Source organism: Athene noctua, chromosome 1 (genome assembly GCF_965140245.1).
Source record: "Athene noctua chromosome 1, bAthNoc1.hap1.1, whole genome shotgun sequence".
Classification (NCBI taxonomy): domain Eukaryota; kingdom Metazoa; phylum Chordata; class Aves; order Strigiformes; family Strigidae; genus Athene; species Athene noctua.
Window position 1 is genome coordinate 262,023,895 of NC_134037.1, and position 25,392 is coordinate 262,049,286.

A 25,392-nucleotide genomic window follows, 5' to 3' on the forward strand; every position below is an offset into this window, starting at 1 on the left:
AATTCAAGCCATACGGTTTGTCTGTCTGTTGACTCGAAAGGTTGTATCAAGGCTTGACGAGGGAGGGGACTGAGAAGGGATAATTCAAACTTTTTCGTGATTCATAAACCACTCCTTTGCAATTTGGATAATAGATCTCTCTCGTGACGACTCGCTGAACTTCAGAGTTAACCATAGCTCGTGCTCTCTCCTCTCCTTTCAGGTTGTTCATCTCCAAGGAGGAGCAACACCCAAACTGAAGGGAAATACATTGTGCAGAAAATTAGGAAAACTTTTTTTTTTTTTTTTTTTTTTTACTTTGGAGAAGCTGATTTCCTTCGGCAAGTGGGGAACGGTGGAGAAAATGAAGCCGAGTCCGCGATTTTTCTTAGCTGGTTTTCTGTCTTTGATTCTGCAGACGGGGCTTTGCTATGGGATAAAATGGATGTAAGTACCTGGCTATCTCTCTGCATTTTTAAAGTCTTTGTGGTATTGCTGGTCTCTTACCCGTTTTTGCGACTGCTATTTGAGGCACGCTGTAAAGCCGTTTAAAGAGCAGCAAGCGCTGCATTTCTCCAGGCATTCATTGATTTCGAGTGTGTGTACTAGGGGCTTGTGCTAACAATACGTCTCCATCTTCTTTCCAAAATATGCATGATTTAGGCTCGCTTTTTCTTCTTCTCATTGATAAAGGAAAGGCACACACTTGAATGCTCACATGAGCCACTTAATGAAGTTTCTAGCGTTAGCTCCTGCCACGCTGGGAAACTCTCCCACCGGGACCACTGGTCGTGCTGGGTAGTAGATGAGAGCAGTAGGGACAGCAGCTAAGATAATGCCGCCAATCTCCAACCACAGGGGATGCTTGACAGATAACATGTTTTTTTGGTGGACCTTTTAACCTTTGGATTTCATGAAGGGTGTTAAAAAAGAAGTGGGGGGGAGGAGGAGGGTGAGGAAATACCAGGGAGTGTGGTCAAGTCTGGATTGAGTTTCCTCGGAGGTAATGTCACTGCAAACAAAGTGAAAACATCACTATCTCATTTCTTTGCTTAAGCAAGCAATCAATTAGTTGCTTACTGCAAAATAAACAAACAAGCCCCTCTAACAGCCATCTGGTTTCATGTCCTTGATGAGTGATCTGTCTTTTCTACTCGGGTTTGAAGCTGTGCACAAAATAAATAAGGGAATGTGAGCTAGCCTCAAATGACCATCTTCCATAAAAGAAAAGGCACAATAAAATGCAGTGCCAGGAAGAGTCTGTGTAGGATATAGTGAGTCCAGGTGAGGATCTTGGAGTTAGGTGGGGGAATTGAGACAAGAGGTTCGCTTTTTGTTCCTCCCTCTGTGCTATGTCTAATTTCCATTCCACTGTCCCAATCATTGTCACTTGAGGTTCTCCCCTGCCGCCTTTTATAAAGGATCTCGTAAATTTGGACATCTTCAAGTCAGATGTCTTGTTGGAGCCAGTGTTTTCACTGCCCTGCATGCAGTCATGGGAAAGAGGACTTTCCAGATGGAGGAGGTTCACCATCTCCAAAGAGATGTCCAACACAAATGTCAAGAGATGTCCTCTGGAGATGTCATGGGCTGTAGGGAGCTGGCTGAGACCTCACATCCACTTTTTGCATAAAGAGAGGCAGGGTGAACCCCTCCACAGAGTGTTTAAATGCACATGGTCAGGTGGGAGGAAAAGTCACCCACTTTGGGCATCGTTCATTTGCTCTCTCCGTACTCTAAGGACCACCATGGAAGCAGAGGAGAGTCAGGACCCGATTAGCTCTTCACCAGTGTGGCTTTACACCTTGTAGCAGTCACCACAGCTAAATTACATAGCCCAGCTATTTATTTCTGCCACTTTCCTCAAACGTTTGGCCTCTCAGCTCTGCGTATACCCGGCATCTTGCATGGGGCTGGCATCTCCCCTCTGCAGGGCATTTAGCAACATTTCCATGGGCTGGCAGGGCCTGCACTCATTTGCAACTTTTCTTTCCATGCAGCACAGAAATGAAACTGTTTTGTGGCACCCTGATTCAGCAGGGCACTTACATGCAGACCCATAACTGAGTGGAGGGGCTTACTTATATGCTTGGCATTAGGCCCCCACTTAAGCAAGGTCCCAAATCCCAAGCAAAGGGCCTGGGTTTCTCCAAAGGGCAGGGGCAAGATGAGCTTCAGATGGAACCCGATAGTGCGGTGACAAGCCACAGACATGAAAAAAAGGCTGGAAGGCGGGGCTAGGTCCCTAATAGTTTTGCTGGCAAAAGAAGCCTTTTGGCTGGTGAGTGGTTAAGCTGGGAGGTTTTCTTTTGGGGATGGGGTGGGGGGGAGAAGCAGTTGGAGGAAAGACGATGCAGTTGCCACTCCTCCCTTTCCCAGCAGACACATCCCCCCTATCGAAAAGCAAGTGGGGAAGATGAAAGCTGGGATTAAAGTGGCATTTGAAGCATGAACTGCATCCAGATGTGCCGCCAGGGCTCCCCTCACACCTGTTTAAAACCTGGCGGAGACCTGCCCTCCCTGTCCCAGGGTACTTCACAACTGGGATGCTGCCAGCTGGGATTTCACAAAATTATGGGGTTTTTTGTTTTATTTTCATTTGCTGTTTTCCTACCTTCCCCACCCTTGTTTTTCTCCGCCTTCCCCATCACTCTCTTTTCCCTGCTGCAACAGTGCTGCCAACCTTGGAGCTCGGGGACCATCCCTGGGGCTAGAGGACCATCCCTGGGGCTAGGGGACCATCCTTAGAAATCACAAGAGTAAACTCTTGGTGAACAGAGATCGATGCTACCGAATACCGAGTAATACCTCAGAGCTGCAATCCCAGCCTTGGACTCATGTGCTGGGAGCTGTACAACCAAACCCTGCCCCTTCCCTCTTGTCCTCATGAAGAGAGAGAGAGAGAAAAAAAAAAAAAAAAAAGGAAGGGATGAAAAGGGAGGAAAGTGCTACGAGATGTTTTCAGTCGTGGGCTTGTCTCAGCGGTCTGCCCGCTGTGCCGTTGTTGTAGGCATGGTGCCAGAGGCAAGCTTCAAAGAGGATTTGGGAGGGGAGGGGGGAAGATAAGGAGGTGGGTTTTGCCAGCCTGGGGAAGAGGGAGTGACTGATATGAAAGGTGATAGGAAATTCAATTTTGATTCAGCGCATGATGTAATTGCAGGGGGAGGGGGAGAAGAAAAACACACTCTTCAGCCGTTTAGGACCTCCCCGTAACACAAATATCCCCTGTAAATTAGTAAAAGTGGGAAGAAGGTAAAAGGGAGCTATTTGTTTTATTTTATTTGGCTTATTTTTATGAGTTCTGTGGTCCAGATCCCCAGCTGTTGTAAATCGGCACCGTGCCCTTCCCGGCCGTGGAGGTGAGCACCGCCGAGCATCCAGTGCGGTGCGTGGACGGCCAGCATCTCATCAACCTGCTCTTGCTGCGGGAAAAACTTCATATTTTGGCCTCTTCCATCCGAGCTCCAGGGAGCTTCTTGGGTGTAAATTCAGGGTACGGACAGATCTTTGCAGGATCAGGGCTGTGGTGGAGAGGCAACGTTTCCGTTCAATGCATGTGAACCCCGGGGTCTTTATTTTTACACGCTGCTTTTTGCAAACACTTTCCCATCCTTAGAGCAGGATGTTGCATCGCTTAGTGGTCCTCAGTGCTTGTTTTGCATCACAGTGGCTGGGGAGGCAAGGCAGCCATGGCTTGTAGAAACTCTGTTGCTTTACCCATCTCCTTTTGCACCCCCTTTGGCTTTCCTAGGAGTGTTCGGGTTTGGACAAGCAGGTTGCTGGAGCAACTTGTTCGGGTAGAGCAGAAAAACAGATGAGCACTAGAGGGAGCTGCAGCCAGATGTGCACACCACAGAGGTCTGCAGATGTTAGGATGTCCGGGCACAGAGTGGCTTTCGAGGCACTTCTGCCTCCCCAGGGGTTGGCATCTCCTCTACCCAGGTGCCAAGACCCAGGTTGGACTGTTCCTCTGTACTGAGGATCACCTTCAACGCAAGAGCGGTTGTAAAAATGCCAAATGCAGGAGGTGTTGAAGGGTTTTTTTTTCATGGCTTGCAGGATCAGCCTATGACAGCCAGTGGTGGCATTAGGGATCCTGTCATTTTTGGGTGGAACTTGGTCACTGTGGGAAGCCCCTGCCTGTACCTGTTGTGGTGGCCTGGACATGCCCCATGCCCTGTGGAGCCATCCCTAGCCAAGCACCATTCCCAGCTACAAGGTCAGCTTTGCTGCACCATTCCCACGGCTAAATCACAGCCCTTCAAGAGCAAAAGGTGGCTTAGCCATGCGTTTGGGTGAACCCAGGGTGTCCCCCAGCTCACCAACCTCGAGCAGCACCGCAGCCTTTCTGCAGCCAGCAGAAAGCAGGGGAGAAAATGGAAAGATTTTGTGCTTCCCAGCAGCAGCAGCAGCAGCGCCTGCTTCTCTCCTTCGACCGGGGGGGTGGAGCTGGGACATCGGGGCACGGGCGCCTGTGAGGAGACCGTCTGCCTGGCAAGGGGGCTGCTAGATGAGCTGCCGTGAAAGGACTGCAGGATGGGGACGGTGGGAGGGGAGTGGGCTGGGGGCAAGGAAGAGGGGGGGACAACGGCTTTGAAGTTTGCTCTTCACTCCGTAGGCAGCTCGGGAAAACTTGACAAAGCTCCATGGCCTTCCTCGGCGCTCGGTGAGCCAACTCGCCGCTGGCATCGACTTCAGTCGAGCTTGGGCTGGAAGTCAATGGCCTTGTGCCCACTACTGCCAGCGCTGGATTTGGCACCATATCTGAAAGCAGCTCTTATTTTAAGCTTTTACTTCAGGGTTAGGTTTTTTTTTCCCCCCACTCCTCTCCCTCTTCCTCCTCTTTATTTCGGGGTTTGGTTTTCAGGTTTTGGTTTTTGTTTTTGGTTGTGTTTTTTTTTTTTTTTTTTTCTTTTTTACTATATAAATCCTGCTTCTCTGTTTGAAAAGGTTTCACAGAACCAATGGAAGCATTTACCAGGGGACGTGGTGGCTTTCCCAGCACTTGTGGTCCCCATACCAGGACTGATGCAGGGAAGGCGGGCAGGGGTAGGGGCTGTCTGACTACCAGAAGCTTGGACAAGGTTATTGTAACAGTCCTGCAAGCCTTTTCCAGTTGAAAACCTGAGAAAATTAGGTTCCTGCACATTAAAAGCCTTCAGTGAGATCAAATACCAAAAAAAGCCCCAATCTGTGTCTCTATTAAAGTTTACCACACACTTCACTCCCCACAGCTGTGTAATTTTGTCTAAATATTTTTGTTTCACCTAAATCCCTGCAAGATTAAGGGGTTTAAGAATAGGCGTAAAAAAAGACAGTGCCTTCACAGAGAGCAAGCACAATGATCAGTTTGGAGCAGAAGGTCATGGTTTCATCAACAGCCCCTCTGTGAGACCTCCTTGGGCCGCATCACACATGGGAGGATGGGGACATGCCCTCCAGAGAGAGCCCACATCAGAAAGAGAGGAGATCCTTCCACGCTTTAAGGGTGTTTTAAAGGGCACCAATGCTTCACTGCTCAATTCAAGGAGTTTTTCTCCCTTTGGCTTGACTGGGAGCAGTGACCTACTCACACTGGTCCTTCCAAACCAAATAATGTGTGGTTTTTTCACTGATATCCGCTCAGATCTGAAGGTGCTTCTCCCAAGCTGCTGCTCCTATGAATAGTCTCATGAAGCCCAGATCTGCAGGAACGGGCCCATCCCTCTCAAAGGACCTAACACTGTAGAGCATTCATGTTTTCAAATGAATTTATTAACTGCCTGAGATAATTAAAAGAGTAAACGAAAGCCATGATCCATCCATGCATCATATTTCCTCTGTAATTACGTTTATGGTTTTCTGTCAGTATCCATAACTTCAACTGAAAGCCTTGCTATGCTATATATAAAGCAGGGCATGTTTGGTTTGGGGCCTGTTTATTTAAAGGGATGGGTCAAATATGTATGTTAAAAAGAAAAAAAAAAAGAAACAACTGCCCCTCAGTTGTCCTCAACTTTCTGGAAAATGAAGGATGGGGCAGGAGAGTCAAGGGAGGAGAGCGCGATGTTAGCAGGAGGGAAGAGTGAAAAGCAGCATTTTTAGGGTGGCAGCAGGTAAAATCCCCACATTCTGCTTCTAAGATGAAGGGTTTGAGTCCAAGGAAATACATTTATCAGGGATTTTTTTTCCCAGTTTGAGGACTAAAGGCTGTTTTGCTAACTATGCCCTTGAGGACTGCCTTATTCAGACTGGCTGTGCCCCTTTGGCTCCAGTTTCCTTCCCAGTGCTGGTGGTCAACAGAGACTGGGTGGAGATGGGATAGAGACCCACCACCAAATACCACCATGGACGAGACTTTTCTGGGGGAAGGTGATTTCCTTTCCGCTGCCCCACAGAAGGACTTTACTCCCCAACAATGTCCTCTGCAGGTGGCGGGCATCCCTCCCTGGTGCTGCCAGAGTTTGGGGATCAGGGAGGGTCGGTGCCTTTTGACAAGGAGGGTTTAAAGTGACAAGGGGTGGAGAAGACATTTCTGAATGTCGGACAGAGCAAACCTGGGCTGTCAGGGCATGGACTAGATGACCTAATAAGCCTCTCACATTCCTGATCTGTGATTTATAAATGCACTTTTTGGTCATGGCAAGCGACTCCAGTAACTGTGAGTTTTCTTTTCCATCCCCATTACCCTTTACTTTTTCCTCCCGACGCTTGGAGATGTTTCCAATTATAGGTTCTCACAAGCAAAGGCATGAAGTTCAGGCCTGGGAGATGTTCAGAAAACACCTTCCCGCGTCTTGCATTTTTATTCTTGGCGGGCTCCCTGGAGCTCGGCTCATTCGACAAGAAACAGCCATTGCTGCCATTTACTGAGTTGTCCCCAATGGGGCCATGGTCCTTCCTCTCTTGACTGTCTGGCAGATATTTTTCCCCTCTTTCATGAAGTGAATTTCTTCCTTGTTGCATTATAAATCTGCTTCTCTAACGGTGATCATTTGAGGCCATCTTTAATAATATGATCGCGTTGTATCACATTCCCTTTTTTTTTTTTTCACAATAGAGATGAGTTTCATTCTGAATCCAGCTCTCATCCCAACTTTTAAGTGGTTATTTCTGCTGTGCCTGACTTGCCTATAATAGTGAGATGCAGGTGCCTCAACGTAGGCTTCCAGGTCCTTTAAAGATGTTGAAGACCTCTATGCAAGATTAGAAAACACGGTGCAGAACCCAGGAGATTCATGCATCCTTCAGGAGGGCCAGGTGAAACATCCCAAGGCCTCTTAAGTGTCACTTGACGTCCCTGATTAGGAAATTGAGCTGGTGGCCCATAGTACAGCATCTCATAGAGACCTGGAGCATTCCTTCTCCGCCTGAAGCTCAGGCTGTGAAGCTCTCTCGTTTCATCTGCCTCACTCTGTCTGCTTATTTTGCTGCTGGGACATACCATACTGGACTATTTATCATTTTTACTCTATTAGTGACGAGCTGCTTTGGCCTCTTGCCTGATTTGCATTTCAGCCCATTCCTGAGAGTTGCTGATAGGCTTTCTGGGAGAAGTTTTCACAGGTTTCTGATGCCAAGTTGAGGTTGGACACATCTCACCTGGCTCTGTGCTTACACAGTCCAGGTGTCTGCATCTGAGCTCGGTGCCTGGGTTCCCTCTATGGGCAGTGCAGAAAATGAGCACTTCTAGGGCATGATGTCACCCTACTGTAGATCTCAACAGCACATCGGGATAATTACTCCCTAGACATGACTTTTTTCTTTCCAGAAGGGCCCTGAAGGACTACCATGAGGTACACACTGTAGAGGTTTGCAGTCAGGTGGCATTCATGTTGTTCAAAGCCTCATGCCTCTACCTTCAAGGACATGAGATATCTGAGATACCTGAGCACCCAGAATATCACCATCAGGGTTTGTCTCCACCAGCTCTGGTCCAGCACTGGTTCACTTCTAAGGCAAGATAAGTTGCCTTTTGGAGTTGCCCCTCTCCAGACACAGAGAGTTGGATGAGTAACAGTGTGCAAGGGACAGAGATGAACTACAGGGCAGAATTTCTGACAATTAAATACTCCACTTTTTCCTATCCCTTGAAATTCACTGGCCAAAACTTCTGCTCGCTGTGTATTTAATGGACTTCTTTAAATATATGTATGATGTATATGTTTACATAGCTAGCAGAGTGGTGGTTTCCCTTCCAAGTTTGCCACAGATTATCTAGTGCCAGAAATGCCAAACTCCAGCCGCCTGGGAATTTGTCAGTGCAGACATACTCAGCCCTAGCAAGGATCGTAGCTTTTCCCTGCTGGAAAAGCAGTTGGGGTTAGCAGTTACGCTCAGCCCAGAGAGAGCTCCAACATACACAGCAGCTGGTTCAAGCCAACCTTGAGGAAGCTGGTGGAACATCGATGTGTTTTCCTGAAAACTGGAGATCAGAGCTAATGCCCTCAATCTTGGTTAGGGCTCAATTTTAGCTCCGTTTCCATCTCATTTAACTTCTGAAGGACGTGGATGTTACAGTAATAAAGTGAAATGCACCCAGAAATGTGTCTGCTAATAAGCCAAACTAACCAAAATGGCTTAGGATGAAACTGAAAGGCAACACATTTAACAAGGAGAGAAGGAAATATGTGTTAAGGCAGTTGTGTTGCCAGGATCAGATGCCAGTTACTGATGCAGCCAGCTAGAAAGTTGTTTTATGGGAATGAATAACATTTATGACTACCCTAAGCAGGTCATAAAGATACAAAGAGAGTTACACACCAGGCGTCTGCTGATCGCTGTGGGTGCTTGTGGAAGAAGAGCACAGGCCTGTACAGTGCACAGCAGCATTTGCTCTTTTCTTTTTTTACCTGGAAATGTTGGTAATTGCACACTAAAAGAACCAACAGGGTCTTGGGGATGTTGCTGGTTTCTTCCATGGTAACCTACATGCTGGTGCCTGTAGATCCTTTCTCAGTTTTGACCATGGTATTCTTTCTGCACGGACTCTCATCGTGCTCCTGCACTACATTTTTGGAAACAGACTTATCTATATGCAACGGTGATGGAATTGGTGGAGGCCCTTGGTGTAACTCCAAGGGAAAGCATCTGTTTCAAAAACTTGGTGTCTTTTTCCTAGGCCTTGCAGGGGATTTTCTCCATAATTAATTACATGACATTTAGCATAATCCTTGGAGAGTGTGCGAGACAGATGCTGAATGCAAAACACTGATAACTCCAACTTCACTTTTTTTTTTTTTTTTTTTTTTTTTTTTTCCTGAATACCGCAGTCTTGGAAGATCCAGCGTTCTGTTATCATGGAACTGATGGGTCATTTTTCACTCTGCTGGACAGTCCACCCCCTTCGTTCTTCAGCAAAAAACCTTCCCATCAGGATTTACATGTTCAGTCAACTAAGCACATGCCCCGGGAGCTTTGTCCAGGCTCCCTTAGATGATAGAGAGAAATGTTCACTTCTAGAGGGTGTTTCTTCCCACCTGCCTTAAACACCTAGATGAGATAAATCACTCTTCATAGTTGCCCATCTTTCTCACCAACTTAAACTAAGCACCTATTTACAGGTAGCCAAAATTAAGTCAGACGAACACAGGCCAAAGCATCCACTGGACTGAAAGCAGTGGAGAAATTAACATTGACTTGAAGATTTTTTTTTTGGTGGGTTTTAATGCCTTTTTGTATGTGCTTGTCTTCTCAGAGCTCTGTCTAAGACTCCTTCGGCTTTGGCCCTGAATCAAACCCAGCACTGCAAGCAGCTCGAAGGCTTGGTGGTTTCCCAGGTGCAGCTGTGCCGCAGCAACCTGGAGCTAATGCAGACCATCATCCAGGCAGCACGAGAAGTGATAAAGACCTGCCGTAAAACTTTCTCAGACATGCGATGGAACTGCTCTTCCATTGAGCTGGCTCCTAACTACCTGCTGGACTTAGAGAGAGGTAAACACCACTGCTGGCTCAGCCGGGGACATGAGTGAGTAGAGTCAGCTGGTGTGTGTATGCGTGCTGGGGCTGGGAAGGGTCTTGCTACCAGGGGGAATGTGGAGGGACTACACGGCCTAGTTGTCCTGTTATTTGAGACCATGTTCATCATTATGGTGCCGGTCATGCCCAGGAGCTCTTGAGTCCAAGACCTAGTCTCTCACAGCTTACAAAGCATGCCACCCATCTGGTCTGCTCATCTCATTAGGAGCCGTGGCGCACTTACTCTCATCCATGGAGCTGCTGGTCAGGGCAGGCAGACTTGTCAAGCAGCACACGTCACGTGTGAGGCTGCACGGTCAGCTTTCATGGCTCAGATTTCCCTTGTACGCTCGTGCTGCATCTCTATGACCTCCCACCACCTGCCCCAGCTTCATACATGCCAACTTCTCTGTGACCTGCCTGCAAGCAGCATCCAGCACAGGGGCAAAAGGAGTAGGAGAGTCCATGGAAGGGCTTCTTCATGAGCTCCAAGGGCAGATCACGCCTCAGTGGACAAGTTGCCTAAGTCCATGTGCCTCTTTGCCCTGTTGGGGTGTTCCTCATGTTGAAGAGCTCACTTAGGAGATGTGTTCCAAGCTGGTGATGCCATGGGAGGTCTCAGCTGCAGTGAGTTGGTGTGCTTGCTGCTCTGTGGGGTACAGGTTGTGTGGGTCTCTTTTTGGGGAACATTTAGCTCTCTCAGGAGGCTGAGCTGGAGTTCTTGTCTCTTCCAGGCACAAGGGAGTCAGCATTTGTGTATGCCCTTTCTGCTGCTGCCATTAGCCACACCATTGCCAGAGCCTGCACCACCGGGGACCTCCCTGGCTGTTCCTGTGGTCCCATCCCAGGTGAGACACCTGGACCTGGGTATCGATGGGGAGGATGTGCAGACAACCTCAACTATGGTCTTATCATGGGGTCCAAATTTTCAGATGCTCCCATGAAGATGAAAAAATCAGGATCACAAGCCAATAAACTGATGCATCTGCACAACAGTGAAGTAGGGAGACAGGTAACAAATCCACGAGAGTTATTGTAATTGTACAATCATCTGTAGTGGTCGGTCGCTCTGTGAGGTTCAGTGTCTCTATCAGCTAGTGAAAGAAGCAGGTTTCTCCTAGATTGCTCTGAACTACTTTGGCCTGCTGAAGACTGTGGCTACATAACTCGTGCTGGGACTCAGGAGGTCCTGAATGCTATTATCAGCCCTAAATAATCGTGGGTGGGATGTCTCACTGCCATCCTTCCGTGGAAAGCCAAGGATGGCTCTGGCTTGCTTACCCCTGGAGGTGTGGTGGGGATGGGTCCTGTCGTGCTCTGCCAAGGGCGTTGCACAGGCGAAGTGCTGTGTAAGCGTGGAGGATTATCATCTGCCAGACGCATCCAGCAGCAGCTGCCTCCCAGCCATCCCTGCAGCCAGGAGGGCTGATTTTTCCTTTTCAAACTGCTTCGCTAGTGATTATTCCCATATCTGGCAGAAGGTGCTTTTAACAGCTTGCATCCAGCGGAGGGATAATGCTTACCATGTGCAGTGCTTGGTGTGCACCGAGGTGCAAATCCCTATCTCAGCCCTCCGTGCAGCTGGAAAAATGGGTGGGGGACTGTAAAGCTGACCCCTGCACCCATCTCTGGGGCTGCGGAGGTTCCCTAGGCTGGTCCTACCACACAGCTTGGTCCTTCCAGGGCTGCTTGTGCTCCAGCGCTGGAGCAAATCAAACTTGAAGCATGTTGAGCTCATCAGCAGCTTAATGTGTAGCTACAGGCAGAACTCACCTTTGCAGAGCACAACCACGCGGAACTTGCCTCCCCTGGGTGTTTTTCTCTACTGTTCCCACTCTGTCTGGGTTGGTTTGATTTTTTTTTTAAATTTATTTTCTTTTTGTAATGTCTTGAGGTTTTGTTTTCATTGCAATGGGTGAATTTTTCTTCAGGACATAGTGTTGCCATGGCTAGTACATTCACCCCTTCCTGGCAGCATGCTGACATGTCCTACAAAAATTAGTGCAGATCCAAAGTAAAATGCTCTTTTTGGGCCCATGGCCAGCAGAAGGGTAGGGTGAGAATGCCCTGAATTCATCAGAGCCTTGGTATGTCTCTTACCCAAAGCTGCTTGAGACAGAAATGGATGTTAATTATCTATTTATGGATTGCTTTGATTTTCAGCTCCTTAGGAATGTAGATGTCTGATCAAAACTCAAAATACTCTGCTGGCTGCAAAGGTGCCTTGGTGAAAATAGTCCTGGGCTGATAGTGATCACCAAGGAGCTGTGGGATCTCATTCCCTTTGCACAGGAGCTACTCTAGAGTGACTGTGCAGAAATCAGAGCAGCAGTCCCTTTCTATAGCAGTCCCTGCTAAGAAAGTGCCTTTAGCAAGCTTTGGGATGTCTGGAGGTAAGAGAAGGACATTTCCTAACTCCTGCATTCCTTTTTGCAGGTCTTGAAAGCCTCTCTTGAAATGAAATGTAAGTGCCATGGAGTTTCTGGGTCATGCTCTATCAAGACCTGTTGGAAAGGCCTTCAAGAGCTGCGAGACATTGCATTGGACCTCAAAAACAAGTATTTATCAGCCACCAAGGTTGTTCACCGGCCCATGGGCACACGCAAATACCTCGTGCCAAAGGATATTGATATCAGGCCGGTTAAAGAGACGGAGCTGATTTACCTGCAGAGCTCGCCTGATTTCTGCATGAAGAATGAAAAAGTGGGGTCACACGGGACCCAGGACAGGTGAGGGTTTCTGCGGTGGGTGCTGGAATGCACTCTGTGCCCCAAAGAGGGAAGGGGAGGAAGGAAACATGTGAATAAGAGGCAAATAATGGAGGAGGTAGCACATGCGTGCGGGTGAAGGACATCTCTAATGTGTGGTGTGGTCTGCACATGCCTCTGCGTGGCTGTGGCCAAGACAGGGCTGCAGACACCTTTAGCATTATACAGGCAGGCACAAGATACCTTTTGAAATCCCCCAGGCTGCTCACCTCTGCAGGGACTTGAAACGATCAAGCAGTTTTTTTACCGTGTCGAGTCTCTCTAAGTCATTTCTTGCAGTCACTGCTGACGTGATGAGTTGTTACTCCACTGTAAGGCTCCTCTGAGTAGGCAAGTGTTAACCCAATTAGGACCAGTGCTCCTAGGCAGCCTTAAAAAAAACCCTGAAAACTATAAATGTGAAATTTTAGGATTTTTCTTCCACTGCATTTTAAAAATCCAGGTGTGTTTGTATTGCTTATATCTCTGCAGAGGGTTTTCTTCATCTCATTAATATTAGTGATTCAAGGTTGTCATACCCAACCTCCACTGGGCACAGTGCTGTCCCCTTTCACAGGCAGCAGACATCCCTGTCTCTTCCCATCAACTGTTTAATTCCCTCCAAGACAAGCCAATTCCATCTTACGGCAGTCTGAGCATCTCTAGGTGGGCAGCATGACCCTTCGGCAGCCAAAAAATGATGTATTTCCACAATTGTGCAGAATTTCCAGATCTTTTTTAGGTGTCTGCAATGGTTGGATTTCAAGCTGTCTCGTTGGTTGCTATCTGCTGGCTTGGCTTTTTTTCAGATAGTTCTCATGATTCTTTGCCCTTTGTGTTACTTTGTGGTGGAGACTCAGTCAAGTAGCAAGGACCATGCGCCTGCCCTTTTGTGGGGTGTCTTCATCTTAACTCTTGTTGGACGTAGTGGTATTTGGACCACTTCGGTTCAACTGAGAGAAGGTTTTGGTGTAATGGAAATGATGTAGATGACCCAAATGCAGGAAGGATACTCTTTGGGTACCTTTGATTCATATGAAATATTTGGTCAGGGGACTTCGGAAGCTCTCCTTTGGCAACAGACATTTAGTTTGAAAACGCAACTCTGTAGACAATATTTTAAAATATATTTGACTGATGGAGCTTATGGGGAGATGATGACAGTTGAGTGAAACCAGCGTGCCCTTTTTGTCCTCTGATGTTTTGTGGCAGTTACAGTTTTGTATCCTCCAAAACCAATAGTCGGACTGCTCTACAACAGCACTTTACCTGGCAGCTTTGTGGTGGGAACACCAGGCTGACGTTCATCACCAGCCCAGTGGTGGAGCCGTAATTAGCAAGTGAAGATGTTTATGAGTCTCTGAGGACTGTAGGGAAAAATCCCGTATTGAAGCTAGTTTCTGAGGGAAAATGTCATTTGAGTGGAAATGATGTTTTTGTGGATTTGTATGGACTTTGACAAATTTGCGTCTTGAAAAAGACCTCTTTGTTGTGCCGTTCTGTTTTGCAATTTTAAAAAAAAAATAAAAATGTGGAGATTATTTGGAAATGAGTTTTATAGGAGTTGCATGAAATCAACAGGTTGTGTCAAAAACAAACTCAGTCCATTACAGCTTTGCCAAGTAAAACATTTTCCATGAGCTAAAAACCTTTTAAGGGGGAGGGAGGCGTGACTTCTTCTTCATCTAATTTCATTTTACAGCAGATTTTGCCTTTTTATCCCAGCTAGGGATGAAAAATATGTCAAGGTCTTGAATTTTTAAATTTTTTTTTTCTTCTGAGGATAGGGAAATGTGTATTGCAGGCATCCGTTTATCCTGAGCCGGGTGACAGCCATGATTGTGAGCCTGCCAGGCAGGGTCCACGGGAAGTGAGATTGAGTGAGGATTTAGAGGACTGAGATATTAAGGCCGGAGGGGATGACTTTCAAAAGGAACCTGTCAAGAAATACTCCTTATTCTTGGATGTGCAAGATGGTGATGGCCGTGGGAGGGGAGGAGGGCAAGATAGGCCCGTGTTGAGCTGTAGGCGTCTCTCAGGCCAAGTTTTAAGGTCATGTGTAGTTATGCTCATTTTCATCACAATCCATCTGACAGCTCTTGAGAAGATGCCTGGTGTCTCAAAACTGGCATATGTAACACAAACCATAGAAGCCTCTTTTATGCATTAAATTAGCAGAGGATATAAGTGTAAAATGCACGCAACGTGCTTGCAGATCAGTCTTTTCTTCCCAGGGGGAACAGGGAAACGTAGGGGAGCTTCCCTATCCTTCTCCTCCCATGGATGCGTTTTTCCCTTCTCAATTTTTCTCTCATGGAGAGGACAACTAAATGTATTTTAAAGGTGGTGGCTCTGTTCCAGCCGGCCGTGGGGCTGCAGAGATAGCGCCTAATGACAGAGATGAGGGACAAGGAACACAAAAGTCATGCTGTTAGAGGGGGCAGGGAAAAATGTGGTTCACGCTTTCTCTGCAAAGATGTAAAAATGCTTGCATGGAAATAGCCCAAACAGGTTTTTATTTTATGGCAAGTCCTGGAGGCATCTTAACATTTTATCCTTGTGCACATCAAAATTTGGGGGGGACGACATCCTGCTGTTTCCTACTAGGATAATTTTTAAAGTCTTTTATAGAAAATACAATCAAAAATGGGGTTTTAGTGGTGGTCCATCAGTTAGTTTTCTCTCTCCTCTTCTTCCACCACCTACCTACTCCCTCTTTGGCCTTTTTTCTGGCCATGAACATGGGTGCAGGGATCAGACTGTGGGATGTTACAGTGCAGACCCCTCTCACCACACTCCAGAAGACCTTGATCTGGGTCGCTTCACAGCTTTCCAGCCCCACCTTCTGGCTCCAAAGGGATGCAGAAGGGAGGGGACCCCCCCTTAACAACCCATTTTCCTGTTACTGGAATAAAAAATTCAGATTGCTGCATTTTTGTTACAAAAAATTAGTAGTTCTGCACCATATAGAAAAAAATGTCCTTTCCCCCCTCCCTCTCCCTCAGGTCTGGTGCTTGCTCAGAGCGCGCTGGAAGCAGGACAGAGGTTGATGGCTGAGTTGCAACACCTTGGATATATTGGGTTTCAGTGGATGCTTTAGGGAACAACCCTGCACGGGCAGGTGGGTGGAAGGGATAATCTAATCGGTGGCTTCCATCTCTCTAATTACCCCTTCCATTATGAGGAGTTATTGTGTGTTCTTCAGGCAGGAAAGGGAATTGAATTACCTTGTAGTGGAACCGCGTGAAAATCCACTCCGAAAACATTCACCCAGTTACTCAAAAGCCTTTCAGAACTCTTCCCTGAAAAGATTTCAAAGCCTTCTTCGGAATAGGCCTGAAATGTTTTCTAAGACTCCGTGGCCTTTTTTTTTTTTCGTTTGGTGAAGTTAGAAATGGTTTGGAAATCTGCACGCCTCCAAGCGCTTGTGGTGTATCCAGATTTCAAAGTCAGGGAGCTGAACCCCAACCTGAGATTTGAAGCCTCTTTGAAGTGCTCAAAATCTGATTAAGAAGCCGAGTTTTGCAACTGGTGTCCAAGGCTCCTGCAAACAGGCTTGCTGCAACCGCAGCCCTCATTGACTCCAGCCAAATACCATGTGCTTATATGCCACCATCACGCTTTCGTAGCCAAAATAATAAATAAAAAATGGTCTGGAGAAAAATCTAAAGAAGCTGATCTGTGGGGCAGCAAGTGGATTGCACAACTTTCGATACAATAAATTAACTACCGGGGGAAAAAAAAAAAAAAAAAAAAAAAGTGTGTTCTTGTTTCAGAGCTTTCTTGGACAAAAACACCCTATACCTCATCTTTTAACAAGGTGGTTCGGTTTCTCCTGCCTGAAAAATTCAATATCAGCTTTGAGTAAATCATAAATAGTAGCAGATTATAAAATTGAGATCCCTTCTGTGAGAAAAGAAGCAAAAAGTATTAACCTTCTTTATCAGCAGGGTGCAATGTATCACATTTCAAAGGCTGTTTAAGGTCCCTGAAGGAATCCAAGGAAAGGGAATTTCTGCCATACATGCAAAAGCCTCCAGCCCTTGAAGCCATGCAGAGATAACTGAGCTGTTTATTACTGATCTTTCCCAGAGCAGTCTTGGAGCCAAGCGAACCTCCCTGCTGAAGGTGGGAAGCTCTCTTACGCTGCAGAAACCGGGTTGCAATGTTGCGCTGAGGCTAAGCTGGGCTCATCCGCTGCCACTCCTTCGCTGACTCACTTCGGCAACGAATGTGGCCGTTCTTTGGTGGCTGCTCCTTGTTCACATATTCATTCCTTTCTGCAACATAAAATATTAGTCTTAAGTGTCTCCCAAGGTGTCTTAGGCTGGTGGGTTTCCTTGGGTAGGGACATGCATGATGTTAGTTGAGCATGCACCTGCTCTTGGTGGTGACTGCAGACGTAGTGGCTGGTGGTTGCCTCTTTGGCATCTTGGTGCCAACAGCAGGGCTGATCAAACGCTGCAAAGAAAGGATGCAGTGGGCTTCAGGGTTCAGTGGTAGCCCTTGATACCACTTGTTTCCTTCCACCCCAAAAACGTGCTTTGCATGGCATGATTGTGTGGGCAATGAAATTTCGTAGCAGAAGAAATACTTATATTTAGATGGGGAAGAGTGGTAGTTATGGGTAGACAACAGTACTTGATTTTTTTCTTTTTTAATTATTCCTTACAGGCTGTTTAAGTTTCTGTCACTAGGTGAGGGCACAAGAAACAATACAACGAACTTTCACTTTGGGCATGTATGATTTTGTAATTTTTCAAATCGTTATCAGGTGTGCCACCCTTTTTTCATGGGATCCAACAAATGATGGATAACAAATAGCAAATAATTCTTCTGTAAGTGTCACAGAGGTTTAAACAGGAGGAAAGTCAGGAAATTTCCCAGGGCAATGTGCTTATAACTGGTGCCCATTATGGTAGCTGGACCAGCTGTGTTTTTTTCAGCTTTTCTCAGTTAATCCCTGGGGAAGTTTGAATCCTTCCCACTTAGAGAGACCTGGTTTTGACCAGAAAGTTTCCTGAACAGATTCGTGAAAAATAAATTTATTGGTGGAAAAAGTAATTTTACACAGTAAAATTGCAGTGGATATGAATTCAAGGGATAAAAAATTACAGCCAGCTCTCCTAAATGTATTTAGTCCCTCTGCATCAAAACAGCATTGAAGTTAGGGAATATTTGGGCTGAGAATGACTTTGCGTGGAGTCTGATCTTTTTAGGAGCAAGACTGAACTGAGACCACCTAGGCTGCTGCTGAAGGTGTTTGTCTAATCTGGTCTTAAAAACAGTTTCCCTAAACAACTTGTTCCAGGGTTTTGCAATCCTTGGAGTTATCATAGAATCACAGAATGGTTTGGGTTGGAAGGGACCTGAGAGATCATGTAGTTCCAAACCCATGGCAGGGCCACCTTCCACCAGCCCAGGTTGCCCAAAGCCCCGTCCAACCTGGCCTTGAACCCTTCCAGGGAGGGGGCAGCCACAGCTTCTCTGGGCAGCCTGTGCCAGGGCCTCACCCCCCTCACAGGGAACAATTTCTGCCTCATATCTAATCTAAATCTCCCCTCTGACAGTTTAAAGCCATTACCTCTTGTCCTATCCCTACACCCCCCGATGACAAGTCCCTCCCCCCGTTCCTGCAGCCCCTTTCAGCCCTGGGGGGCCGCTCTAAGGTCTCCCCGGAGCCTTCTCTTCTCCAGCTGAACCCCCCAACTCTCCCAGCCTGTCCTCACAGGGGGGCTTCAGCCCCCCCAGCATCTCCGTGGCTCCTCTGGCCCCGCTGGAGCAGGTCCGTGTCCTTCTGCTGTTGGTGCCCCCGAGCTGGACCCAGCCCTGCAGGGGGGTCTCCCAGAGCGGAGCAGAGGGGAGAATCCCCCCCTGGCCCTGTGCCCCCCCTGCTCTGGGTGCAGCCCAGCACACGGGGCCTTTCTGGGCTGCCAGCGCACGGGGCTGCCTCACAGGCAGTTTCCACCCCCAGCCCCCAAGTCCTTCTCCTTGGGGCTGCTCTCCAGCCCCTCCTGGCCCAGCCTGGGTTTGTGCCTGGGATTGCCCCGACCCCTGGGCAGGACCTTGCCCTCGGCCTTGTTGCCCTCCCTGAGGTTCAGAGGGTCCCCCCTCTCCAGCCTGCCCAGGTCCCTCGGGATGGATCCCTTCCCTCCAGCATGTCACCGCCCCACACAGCTCGGGGTCGGGGGGAACGGGCTGAGGGTGGGCTCAGCCCCACTGTCCATGTCCCCAACAAAGATGTTGTGTTTTTCTTAGTCTGAATTCAAACTAATCATAATCTGAAATCAAACTAATGATTTCTTGTCCTCTTTCCTCTTTATATAAAGACTATTTCTCTCTCTTTACGATAATCTTTTATAGATGGGAAGGCACCTCTTCTTACAAACATTTCTAAATCAGCTCCTTCATCTTTTCCCACTTTCTGAACTGCTTCTCTGATTCCCCTGGGAACATTCCCATATTTATCTGGATCTTTCTGAAAGTATTTTCCTTACATTGCATTTTAATCTATTCTCACAAAATGTTCTCAGCTCCTTTTGCCTCAGGGTTATCCACAAATTTTTAAGCTTACTCTCTACTCCTCATTAATGAAAATACAGGCTGGTTCCAGGATCTCCCTTGACATCTCCTTGCTGACATGTACTATTGATAACTCTCTTTCGTACAGTTGTTCAGTGTCAGTCTCTAGTCGTTCCTTGTGGATGAGAAAGTAATTTAAAAGTAGTTAAGATTCTGCCCTCAAAATCTTACATGAAGCTGTACACTTTGATGTATTTTTAGCCATGTCCATTGTGTTACATACCTCCTGGGGGATTTGAATTATTTTTCTCTTTCTTTCGTTTATATACTGCTGTCCAACTTGACATTACCAGAGCAAGGGGCACTAAAGAAATGAATAGGAGTTTGATTTAAAGGAGAAAAAATAAATTACTTCTTTACACAGCAGTACTGTCTACTGGGACTTGTGGCTTCTGGAGTTCATGAAGGCAGAGGGTTTCCCTGAGGTTTGAAAGGGATGAGGCAAACCCATGGCCAGCATGCCCACAGGGGAATACCAAGATGTCTAGGCAGGAATATACCTTCTCTCATCCCTAATACACCAGCCCATGTGCTGGTGGGTATGAGGGGATGGACTACAGAAAGTGGTCAGATTTGTGTTTTTGTCCCTGAAAAGCATTTCCCACAGCCATTGCAGAGTAATGGGCCAAGCAAGCCGTTGCTGTGACCCAGAATGACTTTTTCCTATGTGCTCGTAAGCAGCTCCCACTTATCAATAGGACTGATGGAGTGAGGCCCCAGTGGACATATGGCTCACCCTTGTCATCATCTGTCGTTATTGGGGGTGACACAGTCCAGAGATGGCCTCCGTTTGGCTCTCAGATGCCAGCTGGGCAACCAAAAAAAAAAAAAAAAAAAAAAAATCTATCCTAGAAAGGTGCTGATGGGACAGAAATGAACTGGTATCCACAATGAAATGAAGCATGACATCTACTCATAGCTTTTAAAATTAGAATCCCCCCGAGGTATCTGTGAGATGGCTTAGCCTCTCTTAGAAGTGCTGAGATGTCCTTCACCATCTCTGCCGAGGAGCCACCCCCATGATGAGGCTGTATGGTGCACTGCAGTGTTCCTGCAAACGAGGGCTGGAAAGGGGAGGTTTTGGACAGGCATAGGAGTGGGATTTGTGCAGTCAGCAGAGCTGACCTCCTCCCTTCTTGCATGAAGAAGCAAAAAGCGCTGTGACAATATGAAAGCCTGTTCCCGAGCCAGGGCCTTGGCCGGGATTACGGCTGAAGCATCGTTTTTCACCCGTCTTCCAAGTGCTTCTAGAGGTTACAGTGTTGTGTTAAGATGCAATCGCCTGCCTTCGTATTTTCTCTCCGAGGCTCAGGAGGAGGGCATTTCTCTGAGTTGCTGGAATCATGTTGGACCAGTCCCAAAACAAATGAGATTGAACTTAACCCATCAGCGGGGAGCCTGGTGAGATCGCAGCCACGGGCTCTGAAAGCAGATGCTCAGGGGCAGCTTCTGTGGGTAAACTCTGGTCTTTGGGCTCCTTTGCTTTTGCCCACTCGCTTTTTGTATGCATAGATAAAGCTGAGAATCTACCTCTATTGCAGCTGGTTTAAACAAAAATAAAGATAATTCATCCAGGGCTAGGCTTTAAAACAGAAAACAACATCTGTGGTTAGTGGCATTGTTAGGGAAGTTTTCTGGAAGTCCATTTAGGTTCAGGATGGGATCAAAAACTTCAACTATTTAACCCATGCATCTAGAATGTCCGTGTTCATTTGTCCAAAACTGAGGGAAGATTGAGGATTTTTTAATAAGATTTTTGATTTTATTGTCTTTATTTCATATTAAATTGTCTTTATTTCATATTGGTCAGGATAGGGACAGCTATGGAAAGATATATCTCCTAGTAGATCCACTGTTTTTTTGCAAACCACAGGAGTGCGTGCAAAGAAAGGGAGATTCCCACGTCCAAATACAGCAGGTAGAAGAGTTTTGCTCTCTATTTGTATGGGGTAAATTTGGCTGTCGAGTGCTTTGTACGTTTGGGGAGTCAATGTCCTCAACGGTGGAGTCAGAGCGGACCCGTATTCCTTTTCTTGGCCATTTTAATGAGCTCTCAGCACGAGGTGGCACGGATGCACCGCACATCCATCACCATGCTTCTGCAGACTCCCCACCCTCCTTAGGTGAACCTCCAGGCAACAACCTTTCCATCCACTGATGAAGCTGAGTAAGGTTGTCAAATACCCTCCCCTTTTCTAATGTCAACATGCCTATATTTGAACCTTTGCTCTGAATATTTAATGCATTTACTAATACATTTATGAGGAGTCATTCAGAGGTTTCCAGGCGGAGGGGCCCTGGCTTGCAGGGGCAGTAACAACGCCTTTGGTTCGGCGTTAGGCAAACACGCTCAGTGTGGTTGCAGACTTCGGCTTCGGTAGAGGCTTTCAAAGGTTTATAAATATTTACACACACTCCCGAATGAGGGGGAGTAGGGGGGGTGCCTTTAAACACTGAACCTGGAGAGGAATGCGAGTCAGAAATAACAAACAGGAGGCCCGCCTGAGTCAGAAAAAAATAAAGGAAGAACAAGAACAAAATCTCAACACCTCATTAATCCCGCAACTTCTCCTAAAGCATTACCTCATGAGGAATTCCTATAAATCTCATGGATTTGTTTTCATCTATTAATGGAGTGCTCAGCTCGAGAGTCCGACTCATGCTCCTCTCTCCTTTCCCTGCCCCAAACCAGCCTTAGAGTGTTTCTGTCCAAAAGAACCATGCAGAATAAGGTTTAGGAGAGATGTCGGCAGTTCCCCTACTCTCCAAACTGCCTTTCTTACAGTAGTTTCAAGACTCCATCGAGTTCCCAGCCCCATGGTGTTGGATGCATAACGAGACTGTCAGACAGCACTAGTGTCCAGCCAAGCATCTGACCAAATATGAACACTTCCATCCTGGGCCATCTTTACAGCCCATGGAGAAACAACATCTCTAGGAAATGCTTCTTCTCATCCAAAAGTCAATATCTGTTGTGCTCACATGTCCAGTGACCCAATTTGGAGTGTTTTAGGAGAAGGAGATAGCTGTTTTTTGAGAATGGCAGTGGATCCATGATCAATGGATCAATGAAAGAGACTCCCCAGTTCACGAGTTACTTCTGAAAAACTCAAGCCAGCCACTTGCAAGCAGACAAAGCAAGGGAACCCCACACAATGGCCGGCTTATCCCGATGAGTCTGGCTTTAATTAAAAGCAGAAACCAAACAAGCAGTGAAGGTCCGTGTGATATTTGGCGACTTGTCATCCTACACTGTGCTCCTGCCGTGCTGCCTGCTCCTGGGTCAGGACTGGGGGTGTTGTAGGACCAGCTCCCCGGCTGGTCATGCTGTGCTGGGACACACTCGGAGGGGGACAGTGCAGAGTCTGGCCCTGCTAGTATCAGTTGTGATTTCCCTGGTAGGTTCAGGGCTGGATAGTGGCTGTAACAGCCTGCTCGGGAGCTTTCTCAGCCTGGGATCATTGGCACAGAGCCTGTGCAAATACTCCGTGGCTGCAGGGCTCCTCCTCCATCCTTTTCAGGTTAGGTAGTGTTGGGCAAACACCGGTGTTTGTTCTTTAGGATATCATCTTCTTCCAGCTCCTTTCAGACAGCTTTGGAGCCTGCCTGGGAATACAGACTGCTAGTCACTACAAGTTTTTGGTTTGGTGGAGGTATCACGATCGCTTTGCTTGTCTGCCTGTATGGGAGCTAAGTCCTGGCTGACAGGCAGCCTGGGTGCTGCTGAACCCAAACTGAGAGTCAGAACAGGAGTTTAATGTTATTTTGGATGCCAGAGAAAGTGCAACTCTGGGCACTAGAGCGGGTGATGTTAAGTGCAGCCTGGGTGCTCTCCCTGCCTCCCTTGCCCTTGTAGAGGGCTGCTTGGTTGGGTGCTCTCCCTGCCAGGAGCTTGCCACGGCTGAGCCTTGCAGAGCCGTCAGGCTCCAGCACCAACACAGGACAAGGGGTTGGGTAAAGCCCCCCAGGGATTTGTGCTTGCTCACGTCATTTTCTTTCTTCCAGGCAATGTAACAAGACCTCCAACGGGAGCGACAGCTGCGACTTGATGTGCTGCGGCAGAGGCTACAACCCTTACATGGACAAAGTGGTGGAGCGATGCCACTGCAAGTACCACTGGTGCTGCTACGTAACCTGTAAAAAGTGCGAGAGGACTGTCGAGAGATATGTGTGCAAATGAAAACCCTCCCCTCTCCACCCGGGAGCTGAGACGCCAGCGGCACCCCAGCACTATTCAGAGAAGAGAAAACATTTCCCTGACTAGACATCGTTTATCTTGTAAAGACACAGACTCGAAGAAAGATGGTAGGAGGGAAAAAACAAACAAACAAACAAACGCAATCACACCAGTAAAAATAAGACCCTTAAAAAAAAAAAAAAACCAAACAAACCCACAAATGTTTCCCCTCTCCAATAAAATGCTCTCTGAGAAGACAAAAAAGTCATTTGGGATGGTATCTTCTTCCAAAATATTCCCTATGGTTGCCAATGACGTCCGGCCATCAAGTGCCTGAGTATTTTGAGAAACAAAAGTAGAAACTTTCCCCGGGGAAGAAAAGCAACTCTTGTTTGAAAATAACTAAGGCTCACACCTGCCTATGCCTTCTAGCACAGGTACTGAGTCTGCATTAGGACCATCCCAGAAGGGAAAACACTACAACTTTTCAGCAATAACTGCCTTTGTTGCCAAAGACTTAATTTTTAGCAGGGAAGCATCCTCTGGATGATAAAGGTGGAAAGATTTTAGGTCAATCCCCTGAAATGAACAACTCGTTTTGACTTTTCTTTTACACAGGTCTGCGATTTTGAAGTTACTGCTTCAGGAAAATCTGTCCTTGAGTTATCCAGGCTGGATGGGGTTTCACATTCAGCCATGAAAAAAAAAAAAAAAAAAAAAAAGCAACAAACCCTGGGATTCCAGAGGCAGTGAGAGAGTAGGGTACCCTGAGAAGGACTTTATGGGGTCCACGAGACTGTAGTGCAGTCATTAGGATAAAATAACAAAGTGAACTCAAAATGCAGTGGGAAAGTAAAAAAGAAATCCAGCTCCTGCTCTCTTTCTCTCTTGCCCTTTGGGTGTGATGCCCTTTTTCACCGAAGTTCTGCCACATTGGGCCATCAAGTCCTTAGGGAAATATGCCGCTGACTCTTTTGCCTCATCAAAACTATTGAACCAGCCCCAAGAAACTGCAGAGAGCAGAGCGGGTCTGGTCCTGGCTGTAGGGAAAGCAGCCGTGCAGGGCAGCAGCTATTCCCAGCAAAAGGGAATGGGAACGTGCCAGTCCTGCACGTGGCCCTGCCCTGACACAGCAGAGAACCACTATCTGTGGCTGTACATATTTTCTTTTTTTTTATGCGGACATACAGAAATATTTATAAGATATATCTCGTGCTTTTGTCTACTCTCTACTTTCTACATAAATATATCTATATATTATAAACAAGCATTAACAATAGTATGAAATAAATGCTGAAGTTACTGGTGCAACAGCAAAATGTTAGATTTTTATGTTTCACTCTCCTACTTGGAAAGCAACCCCAATTTTCCTCCCAAGGACAGGAGAAGAGCATGGCTCGAGGCACTCACTGGCGTGGGATAGATAAGTTCTTTTATTCCCTGTCTCCCCAGCCTCTTCATTTTGAGCAGAATTAGCCAAGATACAGTCAAGACAATGAAACAGAGCACTTGGAGAAAGGAAGAGTCACTGTTCTTGTTTTGCTTTTTATATCAGTGATCACTCTCATCCGTAAAATATCCCAGTGCCCCCAATGAACTTAATAACAAATGTGACTAATACCTCTCATGGGTGGTTTGCTCCTCAGTCCTGCGTGTGGAGAGGAGTTGCTGTGCAAAGGGAGGTTTTAGGCTAGGTTAGGTTCCCTTTCTAGCTCTTTTTTTTTTTTTTTTTTTTTTTTTTCAATGGACGACTAGCTCTGTGTCCCTGTTAGGAACGGTGACATTGGAGAAGGATGTCTGCTCCAGCAGCAGAAGGCAGCAGACCCTGTGAAGTCCCTCAGATCATTTTTTGGGCACCCCATTCCCCAAGAGAAGTGCTGTAAGCAGACAGAAAATCACTCCTACACAGATGTGGTGGGACTGTGGCACTTTCCTCGGGGAAATATGTCCGTAACACCACAGTCTTCCTCC

General features: G+C 47.0%; 1 protein-coding gene across 1 annotated transcript; it reads left to right on the forward strand.

The window, feature by feature from the left end:
- Positions 1–334: 334 nt before the first annotated feature.
- WNT11 (Wnt family member 11) lies at positions 335–24,070 on the forward strand. Its single transcript, XM_074933071.1, has 5 exons — positions 335–426; positions 9,656–9,891; positions 10,650–10,927; positions 12,352–12,644; positions 23,250–24,070. The coding sequence occupies exons 1-5, from the start codon at positions 344–346 to the stop codon at positions 23,422–23,424; spliced, it is 1,065 nt and encodes a 354-aa protein (XP_074789172.1). The 5' UTR covers positions 335–343; the 3' UTR covers positions 23,425–24,070.
- The last annotated feature ends 1,322 nt before the right edge of the window (positions 24,071–25,392 follow it).

Excerpts from the sequence above, each read along its gene's own strand:
- WNT11 (XM_074933071.1), top strand. The coding sequence starts at position 344 with ATGAAGCCGAGTCCGCGATTTTTCTTAGCTGGTTTTCTGTCTTTGATT. Across the intron at positions 10,928-12,351 it reads ACAGTGAAGTAGGGAGACAG|GTCTTGAAAGCCTCTCTTGA; the intron begins GTAACAAATCCA and ends TCCTTTTTGCAG. Across the intron at positions 12,645-23,249 it reads TCACACGGGACCCAGGACAG|GCAATGTAACAAGACCTCCA; the intron begins GTGAGGGTTTCT and ends TCTTTCTTCCAG.